The following is an 18,785-nucleotide window of genomic DNA, read 5'->3' as shown; positions in this document are numbered from 1 at the left end:
TAAGGACGCAAGGTGCACGGATATACTATGGCCACTTCCTGTCTGTAACACGGAAGTCTTATTGAAGCGTTTTCATGTGAGCGGAACGTTTCAAGTGCGCTCCACGTGACTTGTGCTGTTGCTGCAAACATGAACTTCAACATACGTGATGCGACGAAAGAAGACTGCAAAGACGTATTGCGGATGATAGTGGTGAAGTAGATCGATACAAAAAATAATAATAATAATAAAAATAAAAAAAAATGCATTTTGTTTTTCCAGGAGTTGGCACTGTATGAAAAGATGCCCGATCAGGTGAAAATATCACATGAAGGTAATAAAAATGGTTTCATAACAAAATATGGATACATTACATACAATATTCTTAATTTTGAGAGCGATAAGTGCCGCGAGTTCGATGCTAATTTTCTAGTTGTGATTACGTTTTGAATAGTCGAAATTTTCTTTCACCGAATTTTGACTAGTCGATACGGAATTACAGATATCTGCCACGTCATTTTCGTCTCGGACAAATGACGTCACGGCGTGGCTGCCTTGTGGCACTCGGCTAGTATGTGTGTACCCGGTTTTAAATCATCATTGCTATTCTCCCAATTACAGTACTCTGCGCATATACCTTTTCAGGTGAACTATGCTTTGAATGTTTAATTTAGACTTGGAACGTGATGGTTTCTGCCCGAATCCCTGCTTCGGATGTCTCATCGCAGAGGTACCAGAAGAGAATAAATCTAAAGAAGGTAAAATGTTTCCGCGTTATACTGGTGTTTGTATGAAGCGTTAGATTCATAGCCATCCATCCATTCACTGCCACAGAAATATTTTATGTGTGGAGAAATATAGTTGGGATAAATGTTCCCAGAGTCAGAATATCCTGGTGTTGTTTGGCTGAATTATCTACAAAGTTAAAAAAAAAAAAAAAAAAAAGTTCAACACTGCATGTAAGATGTAACAATCACTTGGTTGGTTGATTTATTATTATTATTGTTATTATTATTATTTTTTTTTTTTAATGGACCACGCTGTGACCAAGTGTTACACATCTGCCTCACAGCAAAAAGCAAGCAGAAGAAGGATGTTTATTTTGCATCACATCATACTGTACTTCTTCAAATACTTTGTATGTCCATTTGTCAACGCCAGCCTTGCCGTTTGAATTTTCCTATTTTTGACGATAGCGGTCATTCATTCATGTCCCATCAGGATTCACCACTGTTGGATACGCCCTTTACTTTTACACATACAGCACACGGAAGGGACGCGCGGTGCATTTGGAGGATTTGTATGTGATGCCTGAATTCCGAGGTAAGATACGGTTTGCAGTTTTGTGAGTTAATATTAACCACACTCTCATAAATGGTGGACAAGTCTATTTCGCTCCTTCAAGGTGGAATGTATCCCCTAGGGCTAATTATTCACCTCTAACGGGATTGACCGTCATACTTTGACATTTTTTTTGCCACACTTGACAGGTTTGTAATTGTAAAAGTTATGAAAACCGTGAAGCATTTTCCTTCCACTTTCTAACATATGATGAATCACATGAAATCATAGAAATACCAAAAAGGTCAACAGTTCACAAGGTATGATGGCATTTTATAAGCCATGGTTGTAAGGCCGTCGCTACCACAAAGACAAGACATTGTACCCTGAAATGTACAACAATACCATTTTATATTGAGAGTGTAGTTCGGATTGCGTGTTCTGCCTCATCAGTTTCATGATGTCCCTCATCAGGATTTGGCATTGGAAAAGGTTTACTGAGCAACGTTGCTAAGGTAAGCATACTTTAGACTAACTATAGATCGACGTGCACGGTCGATCTAAAGCGAGCGCTGCCATGTTCGTGCAGGTGACCAAAGAGAAACAGTGCGCGCTCTTGCAGTTGAGCGTGTTGGACTGGAACACTCCATCACGGGACTTCTATGCTGCCAGAGGAGCTCAAGATCTCACTGTCACGGAAGGTTTGCACTTAATTCGTTTTGATGAACAAAGCCTGGACGATTTGGGAAACGATGCCCCCAAGAATTAAAAGGGATTCATTTTCTGCCCATATCATACCATATAACACACCATACATTTCCTGTTCTTATGTGATTATTTATGATTATCAAAATGTAATTTGAGTTTTGTATCATATCGGTAGAAGTATGTATTTCAAAATTCTGCAATAAATATTCCCCATGTTAAAAAAGACTTTGACCTTGTTTGCCTCCTTTTTCTCAACTATAACCGATCTTAAAGTGCTTAAGAATTCATTCGCCGACTTGTCATAAATGTGAGAAAACAACTGGCGCTTTGATGCAAACTATTTCATTATCGGGGAGCTGTCGATGTTTTACTATTTTGAAAAGGAATGAGCAAGTTGAAACTTCATCGACTCTGTACAGATAATGATGTTGATGTCGTTGATTTATTTTTTTGTTTGTTTGTTTGTTTTTTGTTTTTCAACAAACCCAGTTGTGATTTTACGTCTTTCCCACAGGGGGCATCATCACCAAATAGACTTGCTGAGGTGGCCCACACACTTTATTATATATTATATATTCATAGCCATTGGGTAGAAATCAGTGTTACTCACCAGCATTACTGCAAAAATCTTTTATTTGTATATAAAACAATACGAATTACAGAAGCACAAGTGTCTTCCCCCCCCCCCAGATGAAAGCGATATGCCATAAATATGTTTTCCCAAATACATAAAATTCACAATGATTCAGATTTTTGTTGTCGTTTGGGGGGCGGAGCCTTGTTATGTTAGCGTTGTTGGGATAACATACATTAAGGCAGGATATTTATATCATATCACAACTGCTGGAAGTGATGGATTGTAGAATATGTCATGACCTCACACCCTTTCTACTTACTTTTTGTGTTAAAAAAAAAAAAAACTACAAAGTGAATGATTTTGTTATGATCCTGATCATGTCTTAGCAGAATCACTTGCTGGGACAACAGCTATTTCTAACTGCATCTCGCTATTGTTTCAATAATGTTGCTAATGCACAAAAGTCTTTGTATTCAAGCACTCATCATGTTGTCATTGCTCTAAAGATACTGTTATCTTTACTGCTCTATTGTCCTGTTATACATACAGTACTATATTGGAATAAAGATCACAATGCATAAATGTTACAAGTTATAGTTGAGAAGGAGTTAAAGGAAAAAAAACAAAAAGTTTCAATATTCGATCACGTCTTCCTGTTGAAAATGCGGTTTTGAGTTCAACTCTCCTTGCTTGTCACACGTACGCATTTCTTCCGTAGTTGCTGGGGGCAGACCGGGATGTAGTGGACAGCGCGCGTCCCCTGGAGGACGGCTGGTATGGGTAAGGCCTAGGAGAGGAACAGGAAGATGTGCTTCGACATGCAGTATGCTCTCTGGCTCTACTCGGGCCAAGTTTTCTTTTGATGCGTACCTTTTTTCACCCGGCTCATTAAAACTGCACGTACATATCAGACATCCGCCTCCACACAGGGCGAGTACGGCCGAGGACCAGCCGATGTACAAACCTTCTCCGATCTCGTACCTGTGCCGCAGCGACATTGAACTAAACGATCCTATCTGCGTCACGTTGTCCTTCAAACTCCGTCACGTATATGCGCACTTACTTTGTCCCTGCGTAGAACTGGTCAAAGAACTCCTGTGTGATGTTGGCTGCATACCAAGACACAGCAATCATGGTGCACATGCCTAGAAAAACGCAAAAAGAAAAAGGAGAACCCTGAGAACAGAGTCACATGATTGGCAACTGTATTTGCTTGCTTCCACTTCGTAAAGGCTAATACTAAGTTAGTTCGATAATATGTTAATATAAGATGATGGTTATACTGCATATGGTGCAATTCTAGCTGCACAGGCGAACAGAAATGCTCATGACCATTGCCACTGCATCAATTTGAGTATTTTACGCGGCTTGGCCTATTTCAACCCTGCACGGACGCTTGATAAGACGAGATTTTTGTGTACAAGTCGTACGATAACCCTTAGAGCCGGTCACCCACTTTAAGATAACCTGTCTCCCGTATACACACACGTTCAGATACAGATACAGAGTATCTGGCATGTTAGCTTTTCAGGTGGCGTGGGTAATAATAAAGTGTAAAGTTCAAATTGTACTGTGGAAGGAATTGAAATCTGCATGAAATCTACTGCAAAACAATTAGTCGAGCTTGTTGTTAAACCTTCGCCAAGGATTTGTTTTCAGCCCCCCGTAGGTGTGTTTTTGACTAAGTGCGATTGCGCAAACCCCACTTCACCTATTTCCGCTAAACCTTGTGGAGGGGGTGGGGCATAGGAAAACGAGGTTTGTGTGGATCAAGACTTTTATTATTATTTTTATTTTTTTTTTTTTTTTTCACAATTTGATCACAATTTCTGTACACACCAAGGACAGAATTCAGGAAGTGGAAGTGTACAATTTGTTCCAAATTGGGATTCTTGGCTTTTGCAGAAGTATGTGCTGGAGTTATTTATCCAAATGATTTAGAATTTTTGTACGTACCCTGTAGTAGGAAGAACACCCCTCCGATTGCGGCAATCCTCCCCTTCAGAACGTAGTTGTCTCCTCCGATCTTCGAGCACTGCATTCCAACCAGAGTCCCCACGAGCCCCAACGTCCCGAACACAATTGCGGCAATCATTAGTGCTCGAGAGGCTTGTAAGTACCCTGCACAAACAAACAAGAAATAAGTAAATCGTAACAATCGTGTTTAATGCAACACACTAACGAAAAAGCCAATACCCTGTGAGCAGTAGAAATGTTACGTTGGAACCTGTCGAGAAAAGATATTGCCTTTCCACCTTGGTAATGCAGTAAACATTTCAGAAGAACAAGTATTATATGAGTGTGAGTTGTTTTGACAGATATGTTTGATGCCCAATAGCAAACATTTGATTTCTTGCATCTCTCATTATTCGTGAAATTAACCTTTAAGCAACGACTATGCTTCTCTTTCCCCAGGAATGTAGCAAAACAAAGTAACAAACAGGTTGCGCCCCCTGCAGGCTAATTTAATATAAAGGTGAAAGTCTCGGAAAGACTCTGTAATGCCACTCAACTTCAGCCACAATACAAGCAAAGTAAGTATTCCTTGTTTCCAACCATCGAGTAGTATTCAGTGGGCAAAACCGTGCGATCATCTTCATGAAAACAGTATTGTCATGTCAAGCACACCGTTGACCATTCCTGTCTGACGGTTATGAGCTGGAGGCGGTGAAGAAACCTTTCAAAGTCGTTTTTATGCTCTGTTTACTGGGGTTGTTGTCATTTATCGCCTTTCATCTCGTATTTTTATACTACCCATCTTATATTACCCGCTGTTTACCGAAGAGCATCACCTGGAGAGTGACGTGGCTGTTTTCAAAGACATGCAGATGACTCTGTGGTCAATGGCGAAGAGCAGCTCAAGAAATCTGATCAGCACCACTGAAACGTTGGAGAAAATACTCTCTGCATTCGCTATTTTACGTGCTGCGCTGCTTCTATGCTACTTTCTCCAACTGTAGTTGTTTTTCAACCAGATGAAGTAGTCCAAAGTTTCAGGCACATACCGCTGAGTGCGAGCAAGGAAGGAAAATCGCGGCAGTTGTGAACTCCCGTCGAGTCGGTGGCGCAGGACATCCAGAGATTCTCGTAGATGGTGGACGTGGTGATAACGTTACCGTCCACCGTCGACACTCTCCAGTATCGATTCGGAAGGGCGATCCCGACCATCAGCCATCCCAGAAAGCCCAGGAAGAAGGCAAACGCTTCCACTACGGGATTCATAACTCCGCAATTTGTTCAGCCTGTCTCAGCGGTCTCCAGAAAGACGAAGGCTTCTTACAAATGTCCCCTGGCCAAACTATCTCCAAGAAAAAAAAAACCTGTTGTTTTTCTGCAGCCCAGCGTTCTCTGTGTCATTCGACTATTTCCCAGCAACCCTTCAGCTAGGATGCTACAGAAACCACCAAATTAATGATTCATTCGAGGCAGGCCACTTACGAATTCCCCTATTATTGGCACATCTACTTAATCCTTTTCAAACGTCCACGTGTTTGCCCAACTCAAGGGAATTGAGGTTGGACCTCGACAGCTGCTGACTAGCGTCTATAGACTCAGAGTTATTTGTCACCTTCTGACAGTCGCTTTGAACACTGTCGATAAATCGCAGTCATGACAGAAGGGATCCACGTCCCGATCGGGCTCCTCCGCCTGAGGGATGATGGGAACGTCCTTGGTGGCGACGGGTGCGGGTGCATCAGCAGCACGCGCCCGCCCGCTTACCCAGAAAAATAAAATAAAACAGCAATTTGCTTTGCGAAGAGAATGGACTTGTCTGTCGGCAAGCGTTTTTCACGGCTTCAATTTTTACTCACGTTCTGTAGGAACTGCAGTTTAAAGATTTGGGATTTAGGGAGATAAATGTTCACTCGTCTTTATAAAGCAACTGGATTTAAAGGTTTCAAAAGGTTATTGATGTTCGTTTCGATAACATAGTCCCCATGTAGCCAATGATGTGAGCAGTATATAAATGTGCCATTCACAAAAATTTCATTAACAGAATTATTTTTGTATTTTTTTTTTTACAATAAAATAAAAAAAAAATGCATAGTTTCATTATATTGAATAAAATGGATACATAATATTGATAATATTGGGCAAAGGAGCTGTTTGCAGTCTAATGTGAAATTAAAAACAATGTGGACAAATGTTCATTTCAGCAATCTGTTATGTATGCAAATTAAGGAAATACAGTATAATGCCAGAAAAAAAAAAATCACCTTTGCCTACACTGTACATCCAAAACTAATAAATAGCTAATTCCGCTTCAGTGAACTTTGGAGGGGAAATGCGCTTTACAAGCAAATAAGTTGCTGTTCTTTTTTATTTTTTTTTAAATTACACTAACAGTTTTGTCTTTATGCCATTTTAGTTTATTATATAGGTATATTTTGAATAGAGTATATTGCTCTTTTTTTTTTTTTTTTTTTTTTTTTTTTAAGGAATACTATCAAGCAGCACTCTTGATGATGTTTAAAAAGAAAATGCACACTCAGCTATAACATACAGCTGAATCATCAGCACTTTGGTACTGTACTTTGCAAGTGTAATAATGTGTATAGGAGCTTGGGCAGTTAAAGTACAATCAAATTAGCCTTTTTAAAAAGTACTTACCTGGGAGGGCAAAAAGGGATGGAAAGTCACGGCAGTTATAGATCCCAGTCGAATCACTAGCACAAGACATCCACAAGTTCTCATATATTGTGGAGGTTGTAATGACGCTGCCTTCTGTGGTGGATTCTTTCCAATACTGGTCTTGCAATGATACAATAACCATGATCCAGCTTAGAAAACCAAAAGCAAGTGCTGTAATTTCAATAATGTCCCTCATTTTGGAAATAATGTTCTTGGCAAGTCAGGTCCTCTATCCAATCAGCCAAGACATTGCCTCTTAAGGAGCTCTAATGGCAACTTCTGAATCTGATGTACATTTTGGCGTGCACGCAGGTTTTTTTCTTTTTTTTTTTTTTTTTTTTCTCTCTCATGCACTCAAACAAACTGAGACTAATTTGAACATTGATTTGTCGGCTGTAGCTACATGATATGTCTGCTATTCCCGCCCAAAATTGATTACATTTCACGTGCCTGGCGCATTACCATAGAACTTTTTTGTTTTTCCCCCTTTTGATCGAGCAGAGGTGAGATCTTTCAAAATACATTACACTGCTTTGTGTCATGCAAATACAATACTTTTAAAATGAACTGGGATTCTTTGGCACTGTTCAGATTTGCAGTCTTTTGTAGGTCTCCCAATTTTTATTACATTTTTTTTGAAACACAATTCACAGGACAATTAGGCATTATAGTCCAAATTAAAATAAACTGGACTCTGCAAAAGAAGTCAACCAAAGAGAGGTGTTGGGAAATTGGGGGGGGGGGGGAATTCATTATACAGAGAAGTGAATTTAGATGACATTTGGTCATGAACATAATTTTGTTTCCCTCCTTTTATCAGCAACTGGTAGCTTATAATTTCCAATGAGCAAATACTAATAAAGTAAGTAGACCGAATAGAGTGCAGAGCATACATTGAAGGCTTTATAGTCAAAATTACAACAACAAAAAATGAGATAAATAAATGAGGCAAATATTTCGGTCTACTCAGTGAAGGGAATTGATGTGACGTAATGATGAACTTGAGCTTGGCTCTGTACCTTTTTGAGCAATTGTTAGCTTGTGATTTCTGAGAGGTTATTTCAAGTTCGATGAGCAAATAGTAATAAATTAAGGAGATTGAATAGAGGACTGAGCATACTGTACACTGAAACCTGTAAAGAGCAGTTGCGCGGTGATTTATAGGAGGCAGAAAGTGTCTATTTTAGCGCTGGTTAAGCATTAACGAGTAGGAAACACAAAAGATTCATTGAAATTGGCGGCTAGGCAAATTTTTTTTTTTTTCTACTGGAGCATATAGATTTAACAATGATGTCTGTTCTTTTCAAATACTTTATTGACATACTACAGTGCTGTCCATTAAAATAAGTTTTATAATGAAAAAATATATTCAATAAAACTTTCTCTTTATCAAAAGAAGAATGTGGAGTTGTGCAAAAAGAAGCAGATATTATAGAGTATATTTTGGGGAATTTGTAACCAGTATTTTCTGTAATGCAAATAACTGTAAGGACCAAAACATGATTCTTTTTTTTTATTATATGGTTTTAGTCTGTATCTTATCTAAAGTAAATTTTCTACTGTTGTCAAGTAATCAGCATGAAGTTCAAAGTTCTGTCATATACCTCCAATAATGAGCAGACATTCTAAGCTTTAAACCATAATCCGTTTTCTGTTAATATTTTATTTCCTTGCCCTTCCCTTTTGTCATCTGAAATATGCGTTCCCTTGTGTCCGCGTTGACCTCTTCCACTTAAAGGGAAAGCGACTTTTTTGGGGGGGGCTTCAGACCGACAGGAAAGGTGTCATTGTGAGTCGGCCTAAAATAGGCCATACTTAACATACATACAGTATAAACATGTGCCATCAAATGAGATCTAATACAAGATCCGGATCAAAAATTTGATAAGCAAGTCCGGTTCTGATCTTTAATCCGGCCCACCGAACAGTTACATTATCAAGAGTCCTATAATACTTGTTCCATTGCATTTGTTTGAATAAATGTATTTATTCATTTTTTTAATAGTTCCATCCATTTTCTGTACCGCTTATCCTCATGCGGGTCGCGCGCGTGCTGGAGTCCATTCCAGCTGTCTTCGGGCGAGAGGCGGGCTACACCCTCAACTGGTCGCCATTAGTTTTTTTATGTGTTTATCTCAAAATAAATGTTTAACTAATTTATTGTACAACCCCGATTCCAATGAAGTTGGGACGTTGTGTTAAACATAAAGAAAAAAAAATTCAACCTATATTTAATTGAATACACTACAAAGACAAGATATTGAATGTTCAAACTGATAAAGTTTATTGTTTTTAGCAAATAATCATTAACTTAGAATTTGATGGCTGCAACACATTTGAAAGAAATCTGGGACAGGTGGCAAAAAGGACTGAGAAAGTTGAGGAATGCTCATCAAACACCTGTTTGGAACATCCCACAGGTGAGCCGGCTAATTGGGAACAGGTGGGTGCCGTGATTGGGTAGAAAAGGAGCTTGCAAGGAATTTAGGGATTTCATCATCTACGGTCCATAATATCATCAAAAGGTTCAGAGAATCTGGGGAAATCACTGCATGTAAGCGGCAAGGCCGAAAAACAACTTTGAATAGCCGTGACCTTCGATCCCTCAGGCGGCACTGCATCAAAAACCGACATCGATGTGTAAAGGATATCACCACATGGGCTCAGGAACACTTCAGAAAACCAATGTCAGTAAATACAGTTCGGCGCTACATCCGTAAGTGCAACTTGAAACTCTACTATGCAAAGCAGAAGCCATTTATCAACAACAGCCAGAAACGCCGCCGGCTTCTCTGGGCCCCAGCTCATCTAAGATGGACCGATGCAAAGTGGAAAAGTGTTCTGTGGTCCGACGAGTCCACGTTTCAAATTGTTTTTGGAAATTCTGGACGTCGTGTCCTCCGGGCCAACGAGGAAAAGAACCATCTGGACTGTTATGGACGCAAAGTTGAAAAGCCAGCATCTGTGATGGTATGGGGCTATGTTAGTGCCAATGGCATGGGTAACTTACACATCTGTGAAGGCGCCATAAATGCTGAAAGGTACATACAGGTTTTGAAGAAACATATGCTGCCATCCAAGCAACTTCTTTCTCATGGACGCCCCTGCTTATTTCAGCAAGACAATGCCAAACCACATTCTGCAAGTGTTACCACAGCGTGGCTTCGTAGTAAAAGAGTGCGGGTACTAGACTGGCCTGCCTGCAGTCCAGACCTGTCTCCCATTGGAAATGTGTGGCGCATTATGAAGCGTAAAATACGACAACGGAGACCCCGGACTGTTGAACAGCTGAAGCTGTACATCGAGCATGAATGGGAAAGAATTCCACCTACAAAGCTTCAACAATTGGTGTCCTCAGTTCCCAAACGTTTCTTGAATGTTGTTAAAAGAAAAGGTGATGGAACACAGTGGTAAACATGACCCTGTCCCAGCTTTTTTGGAACGTGTTGCAGCCATAAAATTCTAAGTTAATGATTATTTGCTAAAAACAATCAAGTTTATCAGTTTGATCATTAAATATCTTGTTTTTGTAGTGTATTCAATTAAATGAAGGTCAAACATGATTTGCAAATCATTGTATTCTGTTTTTATTTATGTTTAACAATGTCCCAACTTCATTGGAATTGGGGTTGTAAATGATTATATATTTTTTTTAAATAAACAATTTTACATATGTATTCCATAACAGTTTTACGTAGTTAACTAAATTATTAGCTAATTATTTAAAAATGAATTAACTGTACATGAATTTGAAATGAGAATGAATTCCCATTCCACTCAAAATAATGTGATTATTTTAATATATGAAATAAATGAAAACCATGCATCCGTTTTCTGCCGAGCTTGTCCTGTTCAAGGCGGCCCATCCCGTCCGACTTCATGCAAAAGGCAGAATACGCCCTGAATTGGTCGCCAATCAATCACCATTGGCACTCGCATTCACGCCATCGCTGAGCGGGCACCGAACCCACACAGCCTGCACGGAAGTCAGGCGAAAATACCACTACGCCATCGGACTTACAAATAAACATAACACACCTAAATATTTGTATAGTTTATAAATGCATTGTTAACATATTGTAAATATATGTTTGATTTTTTTTTAAATTTTATTATTTATTTTTTTTTGGTATTTTACCTCATCCGTGAAAGACCTGGCCCATCTGTCTGTTTTAAAAATCAAATGTGGCCCTCTTAGTGCACAAATGTTTGCCCACCCCTGCTGTACAGGTGAGTATTTTGATTAAAATAGCAACGAGACATTTAAAACATGTCTGTGCTCTGCAGTCTCATTTGTCCCTGGTATTGATGAGTTAGTTAACTGTCTTTGTTGCGAAACTGTCCTTTGTCCAATCGAATTAGAATAAAGCTGCATACAGTCTGTGACAAGTATTGTATGCAAAAGGTGCGCTTTGAGTGCACTCGCAGTCAAGCGATATTTAAATAGCGTGTATACCTTGGAACAGTCATTATTTGAGCGTGTAACAAGAGTTTCGGTGAGGTCACGGCTTCAGTGCGCGGTGTAATAAATCTGTGTGATTCATTGCTGTGACTGCAACTTTTTATGCCGCTCGGGTGTGCACAAATGTGATTTGAAGACCGGCATAAAATTGGCGGAAACAAGGAAGTGCATCACTAATTTGTACACGCTAGTGTCCAGAATAGTCGACGATAGCCGAGACCTGACTGTAAATACATTGTACAAAGTAAAAAGGGAATATGCTAATGTTGGCCTGTATTAGATTTCCACGTGACGTGCATTCTCTCATGCTGATTTGTAATCCTCCGTTGCAGGTCCGCTCCTCATGCACCAACAGCCGCACACTTACGGTAACAGTGAAGAGCAACACTTATTTGTATTCATTGCGCTACTATCTGATAGAAGCATTAGTTATGCATTATACTCGTGTTAAATACATACTGCTTAAAAAGTTCATACTGCACACAGTACACACTTGAATTTTATATGACACTGAAATGCATAATTACAAGTTTTTGCTCATTAAACCTTTTTTTAACCATCATTTTATATAATGGGATACATAGTTATACATCTATACAGTATCATTATAGTTAAACAGACCTACAATATTGCTATTCTATACTCACTGGACATTTGATTGGGTTCACATCCACAGTCTAATGAGAACCAATGCAATATTTAAATAATAATAAAAAAAAACATCTTTACAAAGATATTAATGAGCTGATTTAAATAATAGTGATGCAGTAATTTATTCATGTTTTTATTGTTGTTGTTGTTTACAGTTGTAGAACTGCACTGCGTTATAATGACATATGTTTTCGATATTTAGACACTCTTATTTACCAAAATGAACAACAACCAAAAAACATTCTACTTTAAAGAATCGCACACCCTCCACCTTTGGCTTCCACGTAGTTTGGGTCGAGGTCGTTAGGCAGCTGTCCGTTCTCGGCCCAGACGTTCAACTCTCCAAACACACCCATCGGAACGTTGCCCGAAGCGAAGTCGGCGAAGAACTCCGTGTCCTTGCTATCCATGACCACGCCTTCGATGGTGCTAAAGGCGCCCACGTCGTCGATGTCTTTGGCCGTAGACCGTCCTGGGATCAGGGACAAATGGTGGCGGCAGCATACCTGGGTCGATAAAAAGGACATTCATTTAAAAATATATATATATATTTGAAAAAAAAAATCATTATTTATGAATAAAAAGTATGTATTAATTACAAATATCTCTTTGTTCATCTATGCCAGTGATGTATAGTGACTGGCAGAACAACCAAATGCTCTTCCACTGCATGGCACTTGGTATGTTCAGTTTTCTCATGTTTTGTGTTCCATTTCATTTATTCACACAGCACTTTGACAACCTCCACTGTGATTTAGTTATTAATAGTGCTCTATGAATAAAATTGACTTGAGTTGATTGGGTGCACCTGCACAATGGGCAAATGCTCAAGGGCCACCTTGATTATAATTTTAAGATCAGGTTAAAAAAAAAAAAAAAGTTCAAATTATTATCATTATTTTGTAATTGTTTTTTAAAATTAATTTAATTAATGCATCAATGGTTTAAGAATATAAATGCAAAGTGAATATGTAAAAAAAAACAAAAAAAAAAACGAATATTGTATTATAATACTATTATCAACCAATCATTTAATGAAATGAATGGGTAGAAAATACACACATTTTGAATTTCCAATACATTTTTATAAATAATTTTAGGAAAAATGCCAACATTACTTCAACTGATATTATAGGACTCTTGATAATGTAAATGCGCAGTTGGATGGATTCAAGAACAGAGCGCGCCATATTTTGCCCACCACTCCTTCAGAAATATAAATATCATGCTCACTCTTGTCTGAAACTGTCACCGAGTGTTTATTATTATGGAAATATTAGAAGCGTGCGTCAGTAACACGCGTGCTCTTTAGGCTGGAACTTTAGCTCAATGTTTCGGTGACATTCTTGAGAAACACCTCTCAGTATGCAGTGCAGTGCCATTCTACATTGCAACTATAATCATAAACACATTTTGAAATAATACCTCTGTTACAGTGTCAATCAACAGTAAGCATTTCTATCTTCATGAAGGCAGAAATAATTGCAAGCATTTGATTGTTCCGGTGTCCCTAATGTTGTGGCCACTGACTTTATATGCTGGGTGTTCACGCTTTCACTTTAAATCAAACCTTCAACAGTTGATGGAGTTTCAGTGAGCTGACCTTAATCAGTTTATCTTCACAGATAAGGTAAACATGTTGACGTTTATAGTGCAGACCTGAAGTGTGCTGATAATTTTGTGGAAGAGCTCACCAGCCTCGAGACGTCCCCAATTGATGTCCTTGAGGAAGGCTTGGCTCTTGAGCTCAGCGCGCTCGTTGTTCCTGAACCCGAGGTGTTTCCCTGGATCCTTTTCCATCAAGCCTTCACAAATAGCTTTACATTCTTCGCTGAAGTTGGGCGTGTACGGCACCGGATCGTTCAAAATTCTGCGCGCCACCTCGTCATTCTCCACCTGAAGAAAGGCCCAATTAGCAAATCATTTGATAGCTTTTCAATGTAAAAGACTCCTGATCCATCTCTTGGCTGTGTCCTCTACCTTCTCTCCTCGTATTCTGAAGGGTCCTTTGGCTGCGATCATCTCAAACAGAGTCACTCCCAGAGTGAAATCATCCACTGAGTTAGTCGTATTCTTTTTTCTGGAGCAGCTCTGGAGCCATGAAACCTATTCAACCATTTAATGGCATCGTGAAGGCTCACAAACAGGACGGTACAGTTTAAGAGAGACTTTTTCCACTTACCTGGAGTTCCTGCATAACCAGACATTTTGTCTTTTCCTGGTGGAAGCTCGACAGCCAGGCCCAAATCTGACAGGCGGACGTGTCCTGAGTGATAACAAAGTCAACGCAAAATCTGGACCTGAAAGCTTCACAGTGTTCATTTTTCCACACGGGCTAATGTAACTGTCGACTCCGTGTAGACAAACGTTGCCGCGATGGTGGCAAGCCAGCAGGAAAGAGTGCGTAAAAGACAAAATGTCCAGAGTTTGCTATCATTTTACATTTGAAAAAAAACGTTTTTGTTTTTGTTTTTACTCGATTAATTGGTGGGATAATCAGTATAATAATCAATAGACATTCGATAGGTGCAGCCCCTTGTCGTGTTCAGTTGAATGTTTCGGTAAAGTTCACAATTTGTCCTATGGGGGATACATTGTCCTTCGCAACAGGTCCTATTGCGGACAAGAATACAAATGGAGAGATGCGAGTCTGTTTCCCGACTTCCGACAAGGTGCCTTTGTGCAAGACATCATCACTGTTTCTGTTTCTGATGGTGTGGACTTCAGGAAGTTAGTGCATTGAACCCAAAATGTTAAGTCATTGTCATTAGGGCAACAGATTGTTTTTTGTTTGTTTGTTTGTTTTGTTGAAGCAACTGCCTTTGGTTGAAATGAAAGAAGAACACGGGTAATATTTCACCTGCATCATCTAGCAGCACGTTCTCCGGCTTCAGGTCTCTGTAGATGATCCTGTGCTGGTGAAGGTGTTCCAGCCCACAGATGATCTGCGCTGTGTAGAAAGACGCTCTCTTCTCAGTGAAATCAGGATTTTTTTTCATCCACGTTGTACATATGAAACCTAAGGGACGACGGAGCACATTATGCAGCGATGCCGTAAACGAAATGAATATTGCTACAAAGACGTCTTTAGCCTCTTAAGTACTCTTACTGTCTGACTTAAAGTGTGACGCACTCGACGGCCTAGTGTGGATATTAGCTGCAGGGTTTATCTATCCTTGAACTAATTAGCAGACGTGAGCGAAGTGGGGGCATCACGATGAACACGTCTCCCTCCTAGTCCATTACTGGTATACTATAGAGTTTTTGCGTGTTTTCCCTATGCTTGCATGGGTCTTCTTCATCTTCTCCGGCTTCTTCCAACAGCCCCAAAACATGCGTGTTAGCTTTAGTGAAGACTCAGTAGCTGTTTCTGGCACGTGCAATATGTGCAGATGCCAAAAAAGTGACATGAAATGATTTTGGAATCATGTGTTTGTGTGTGTGTGTGTGTGTGTGTGTGTGTGTGTATAGGGCTGTGGTCAGTGTTTGAATGAAGCTCCTGAGATCCCCACCATTCATGATAGTCATAACCAGGCAGAGGTCAGTCTTGGTCTGGAAGGCGTACGCCAGCGACACAATGAAGCGACTGTGGACTTTGGCAAGGATACGCTTCTCCACAATCGCGCCCTAGACATGGAAAAGTAAGAACACCATTAGAATGGAGAAAAGGACGAACGAACATTGTCACCCTGCACACCTGCAAAAATGTTTTGAGGAGAGCCATTAGTAGTATAGTGGTTCACATAGCTGAGTTTTCTTCCCTTGTGATTGAGTAGCGACTCAATGTTCACAATCGTTCTGTGGTTTCCTGTTGGTAACTACTTTTAAGTCGAATCACTCTCTTGCTGGGAGAATGAACATCTGCCTTTTCGAAAAGTAATAACGGGCTAGTAAGTAGAAGAATTTTTGCAGTGTTTCGCTATAGTATCATAATCCATAATCCTTCAATGGCACTACGCTGAGCTGCTTTGCGGCGTCTTTAAAAGAGTCGCAAGGTTCTTTGCACTCAGCCGTCATAGTAGAACGTAAACCTCTGCGCTCTGGCCTGGGAATGGACTCTCTTATTTCTTGTTTTCTTATGAGCTATGAAGTTCATCTCGGCCTCCTGTGTACATCAGCGCTTTACCTCGTAGCCTTTGCGTTTCTTCAGCCTCTTCTTATCCAGTTTTTTATTGGCGTACATTTTACCCGTAGCCTTAGCCTGACAAGCGTACACTTCGCCGAAACCTCCCTTGCCAAGGACCCTGAAGTCCATGAACCACTCCTCGTCGACGGGTTGCGCCTCCAACCACTTGAACTGAACGTAACGCAGGAAGTACATGCTCAGCTTAAAGCCGTCCACGGCCTTTGTCTCCAGGTGTTTGAGGAGCTGTTTCTCGCTCTCTTTGAATAAGTCACCGTGGACATTTTTGAAGTCCTCCTTCACTCGGGTGACAGCCTTCTCTTCCAGGAAGCTGCAGAAGTTCTTTGACGCCGACTCGTAGTATTTATTGACCATTTTTTGAGCCTTCTGTACTCTGTCCTTTTCTTGGCAGATGGCGTAGTCTTCGATGTCCTTCCACAGCTCTCCGGCGGTTTTGCGGGTGGCCTCGCTCTCCAGAAACTGCTGGAAGAGCCGCTTGCCGACGGGCCATCCACGCTTCCTCGGGCCGACACGTACGCCGAGTTGGCCACCACTGTCTCCAAACCGCCGATCTCCATGATTCCTCAATTTTTGTCTGCAACGAACAAGAAGGATGAAGAAGCCCAACAATCCAATTATACTGTGTGAACGTGTGACTGCGTGAACTGAGATGTAGTTGAATGTAAGCGCTAATCATGCTATAGTCTCACTTTTCCATTTTCACTATTGAGGAGCTTTGCTTTTTCCTGCTCCTGCTCCTGTTAGTTACGACTCAATATCGCGGTTTTCCGCTTGGGGCTGTAATGTGCAGTGGTGTAAAACGGTATTGCTATTAATATTTTACCCATATCATGCTAAACAACGTATCTAAAACCATAGAAAATCTCAGTGTAATGCAGTACAGTTGCGCACCACGGGGAACTACAACCACAATAATAATTGTAAACTGCATTCCCCATCGGCATTGATAGTGCCGATGAAAACTGAGCAATATTATCTTTGTAACGGCAGATTTTTGATCTTCTGCATTGGATCGCTTTCATTTGTGCAGCTGTAGCACATGTTGCTTAGGCCAGTGAGTGGACTGCATGTCGTCGGCAATCAGCTCTCACTGGATTTTTCTGAACGAGGAGGAGAACACAGTAACTAGCGCCGTGCTGCACTCTGCTGTTCAAAGACTAAATCAACTGAGAGTATTGTTTTATTGAGCTTCCTTCACTGTGCACGTATTCCCAATTGAGACAGTTTGTCATATTGTTCCCTCCGTGCGAAATATCTCCCAGCAACAAAATAGAACCGGAAAAGCGGCTTCTTTATTTAAGACTTGTGGCAAGTGATACTGCAGGTGCTTCCCTCTTTCCGCATAATCCAATTAACACTGACTGTTGATACTTGAGATTTACAGATGATTCGCCTCAGCGCTAATTAACCCACATTCTTGGATTGACTTTTTGAACCAATCTAATCCTATCATCCATCCTGTATCAATGTGCGTGCATTTTATGATGACGCAAACAATATCCATCAAATGTAAAGCAATGTACCACTGGAACTGTATCTACTTTTCATGCACTACCCATGCAGTCATTCTTTGTGGCTTTTAGGTGAAACTGATGACGATTCTCAGAGGCCTTAGAAAATCGTATTTTCAATTTGCGGTATTTACGTAGAGGAGCACAAGTGAGAGTTTTTGCATGCAAATTCTTGACGGTGCCTCTTTATATATGCTAAATTCTTTTATTTGTAATGCTAAATAATGTACAACATATTTGTGTTTAATTGAAGATTTTAGGGATTACATTTCTAATGATTCAATCTTATTTCTCATGAAAGATTCAGCAGCAATGTCGCCCATCAAATATTGAATCCCTTTATTCCCCTCAATAGTTCACATCCATGTCGACGAATATTGAGTGGCACTCACCTTAACTCGCTGCCGCAGTCAAACGATGACCAACTTATTATTATTTGTGTTGCCCTTTGTTCCGCCATCAACCACAGGAAGTAAAGATGCAGCAGGTCTACTTTGTGGCCCGTCTCCACCTCGCCTCACATCAGCCGGAGCGTTACCGTTCACCTGAAATCCAGTTCGGTGCTTCATTTGCTGGCCGGGATTACACAGGCCACTTGACAGAAGCTATTAATGTAACGAGTAGAATGCGCGTTTACTTATTTGGAGTCACATCCAAAACGGGCGCCTGAAGACGAGGCAGCTTGGTATTACTCCATTTTAATAATCAGTGTTTTATAGTGGTGTATGGTTACATTGAAATTTAGGCAGAATTACTTGTGAAGTACCTTCATAATAAAGTAAGATGAAGTAGGCCGTTCTCATCAAATACATTATGAATGTGACTTCAAAGATCTCAATG

The 18,785-nt window shown here is 40.3% G+C and overlaps 3 protein-coding genes across 5 annotated transcripts; 1 reads left to right on the top strand and 2 right to left on the bottom strand.

Moving 5' to 3' along the window:
* The first annotated feature begins 43 nt into the window (after positions 1–43).
* On the top strand, positions 44–2,193 carry LOC133467078 (thialysine N-epsilon-acetyltransferase-like). Of its 2 annotated transcripts, none has more exons than XM_061751543.1 (6): positions 44–174; positions 262–313; positions 654–737; positions 1,201–1,302; positions 1,735–1,775; positions 1,850–2,193. In XM_061751543.1, the coding sequence occupies exons 1-6, from the start codon at positions 130–132 to the stop codon at positions 2,027–2,029; spliced, it is 504 nt and encodes a 167-aa protein (XP_061607527.1). In that variant the 5' UTR covers positions 44–129; the 3' UTR covers positions 2,030–2,193. The 2 variants fall into 2 exon arrangements, with proteins under 2 accessions (XP_061607527.1, XP_061607526.1); XM_061751542.1 differs by having other exon boundaries at positions 44–192.
* Positions 2,194–2,612: 419 nt separating this feature from the next.
* Positions 2,613–7,507, bottom strand: LOC133467106 (claudin-15-like). 2 transcript variants are annotated; one of them, XM_061751588.1, is made up of 5 exons: positions 5,551–6,088; positions 4,502–4,666; positions 3,609–3,690; positions 3,416–3,526; positions 2,613–3,332 (listed from the first exon to the last, which is right to left on the bottom strand). In XM_061751588.1, the coding sequence occupies exons 1-5, from the start codon at positions 5,765–5,767 to the stop codon at positions 3,239–3,241; spliced, it is 669 nt and encodes a 222-aa protein (XP_061607572.1). In that variant the 5' UTR covers positions 5,768–6,088; the 3' UTR covers positions 2,613–3,238. The 2 variants fall into 2 exon arrangements, with proteins under 2 accessions (XP_061607572.1, XP_061607571.1); XM_061751587.1 differs by lacking the exon at positions 5,551–6,088 and adding an exon at positions 7,157–7,507 and having other exon boundaries at positions 2,628–3,332.
* Positions 7,508–12,120: 4,613 nt separating this feature from the next.
* grk1b (G protein-coupled receptor kinase 1 b) lies at positions 12,121–16,991 on the bottom strand. Its single transcript, XM_061751039.1, is given in 11 exon segments — positions 12,121–12,751; positions 12,753–12,796; positions 13,985–14,186; positions 14,271–14,354; positions 14,356–14,396; positions 14,473–14,556; positions 15,151–15,283; positions 15,285–15,315; positions 15,796–15,917; positions 16,417–16,922; positions 16,925–16,991. Coding segments are annotated over 11 exon segments (1,527 nt in total). The 3' UTR covers positions 12,121–12,538.
* Between the last annotated feature and the right edge of the window lie 1,794 nt (positions 16,992–18,785).

The sequence above is a fragment of the Phyllopteryx taeniolatus genome, chromosome 17 (assembly GCF_024500385.1).
Source record: "Phyllopteryx taeniolatus isolate TA_2022b chromosome 17, UOR_Ptae_1.2, whole genome shotgun sequence".
In the NCBI taxonomy this organism is placed as follows: Eukaryota; Metazoa; Chordata; class Actinopteri; order Syngnathiformes; family Syngnathidae; genus Phyllopteryx; species Phyllopteryx taeniolatus.
Note: the sequence above shows the minus strand (reverse complement) of the source record. Positions and strands in the feature narration are given on the sequence as shown.

Coding starts and splice junctions, on each gene's coding strand:
- LOC133467078 (XM_061751542.1), top strand. CDS start 130: ATGAACTTCAACATACGTGATGCGACGAAAGAAGACTGCAAAGACGTA. Junction 193..261: donor ACGTATTGCGGATGATAGTG/GTGAAGTAGATC, acceptor TTGTTTTTCCAG/GAGTTGGCACTGTATGAAAA. Junction 1,303..1,734: donor TGTGATGCCTGAATTCCGAG/GTAAGATACGGT, acceptor GTCCCTCATCAG/GATTTGGCATTGGAAAAGGT.
- LOC133467106 (XM_061751587.1), bottom strand. CDS start 7,373: ATGAGGGACATTATTGAAATTACAGCACTTGCTTTTGGTTTTCTAAGC. Junction 4,667..7,156: donor ATCCCTTTTTGCCCTCCCAG/GTAAGTACTTTT, acceptor TTGTTTGTGCAG/GGTACTTACAAGCCTCTCGA. Junction 3,333..3,415: donor AATGAGCCGGGTGAAAAAAG/GTACGCATCAAA, acceptor TTCCTCTCCTAG/GCCTTACCCATACCAGCCGT.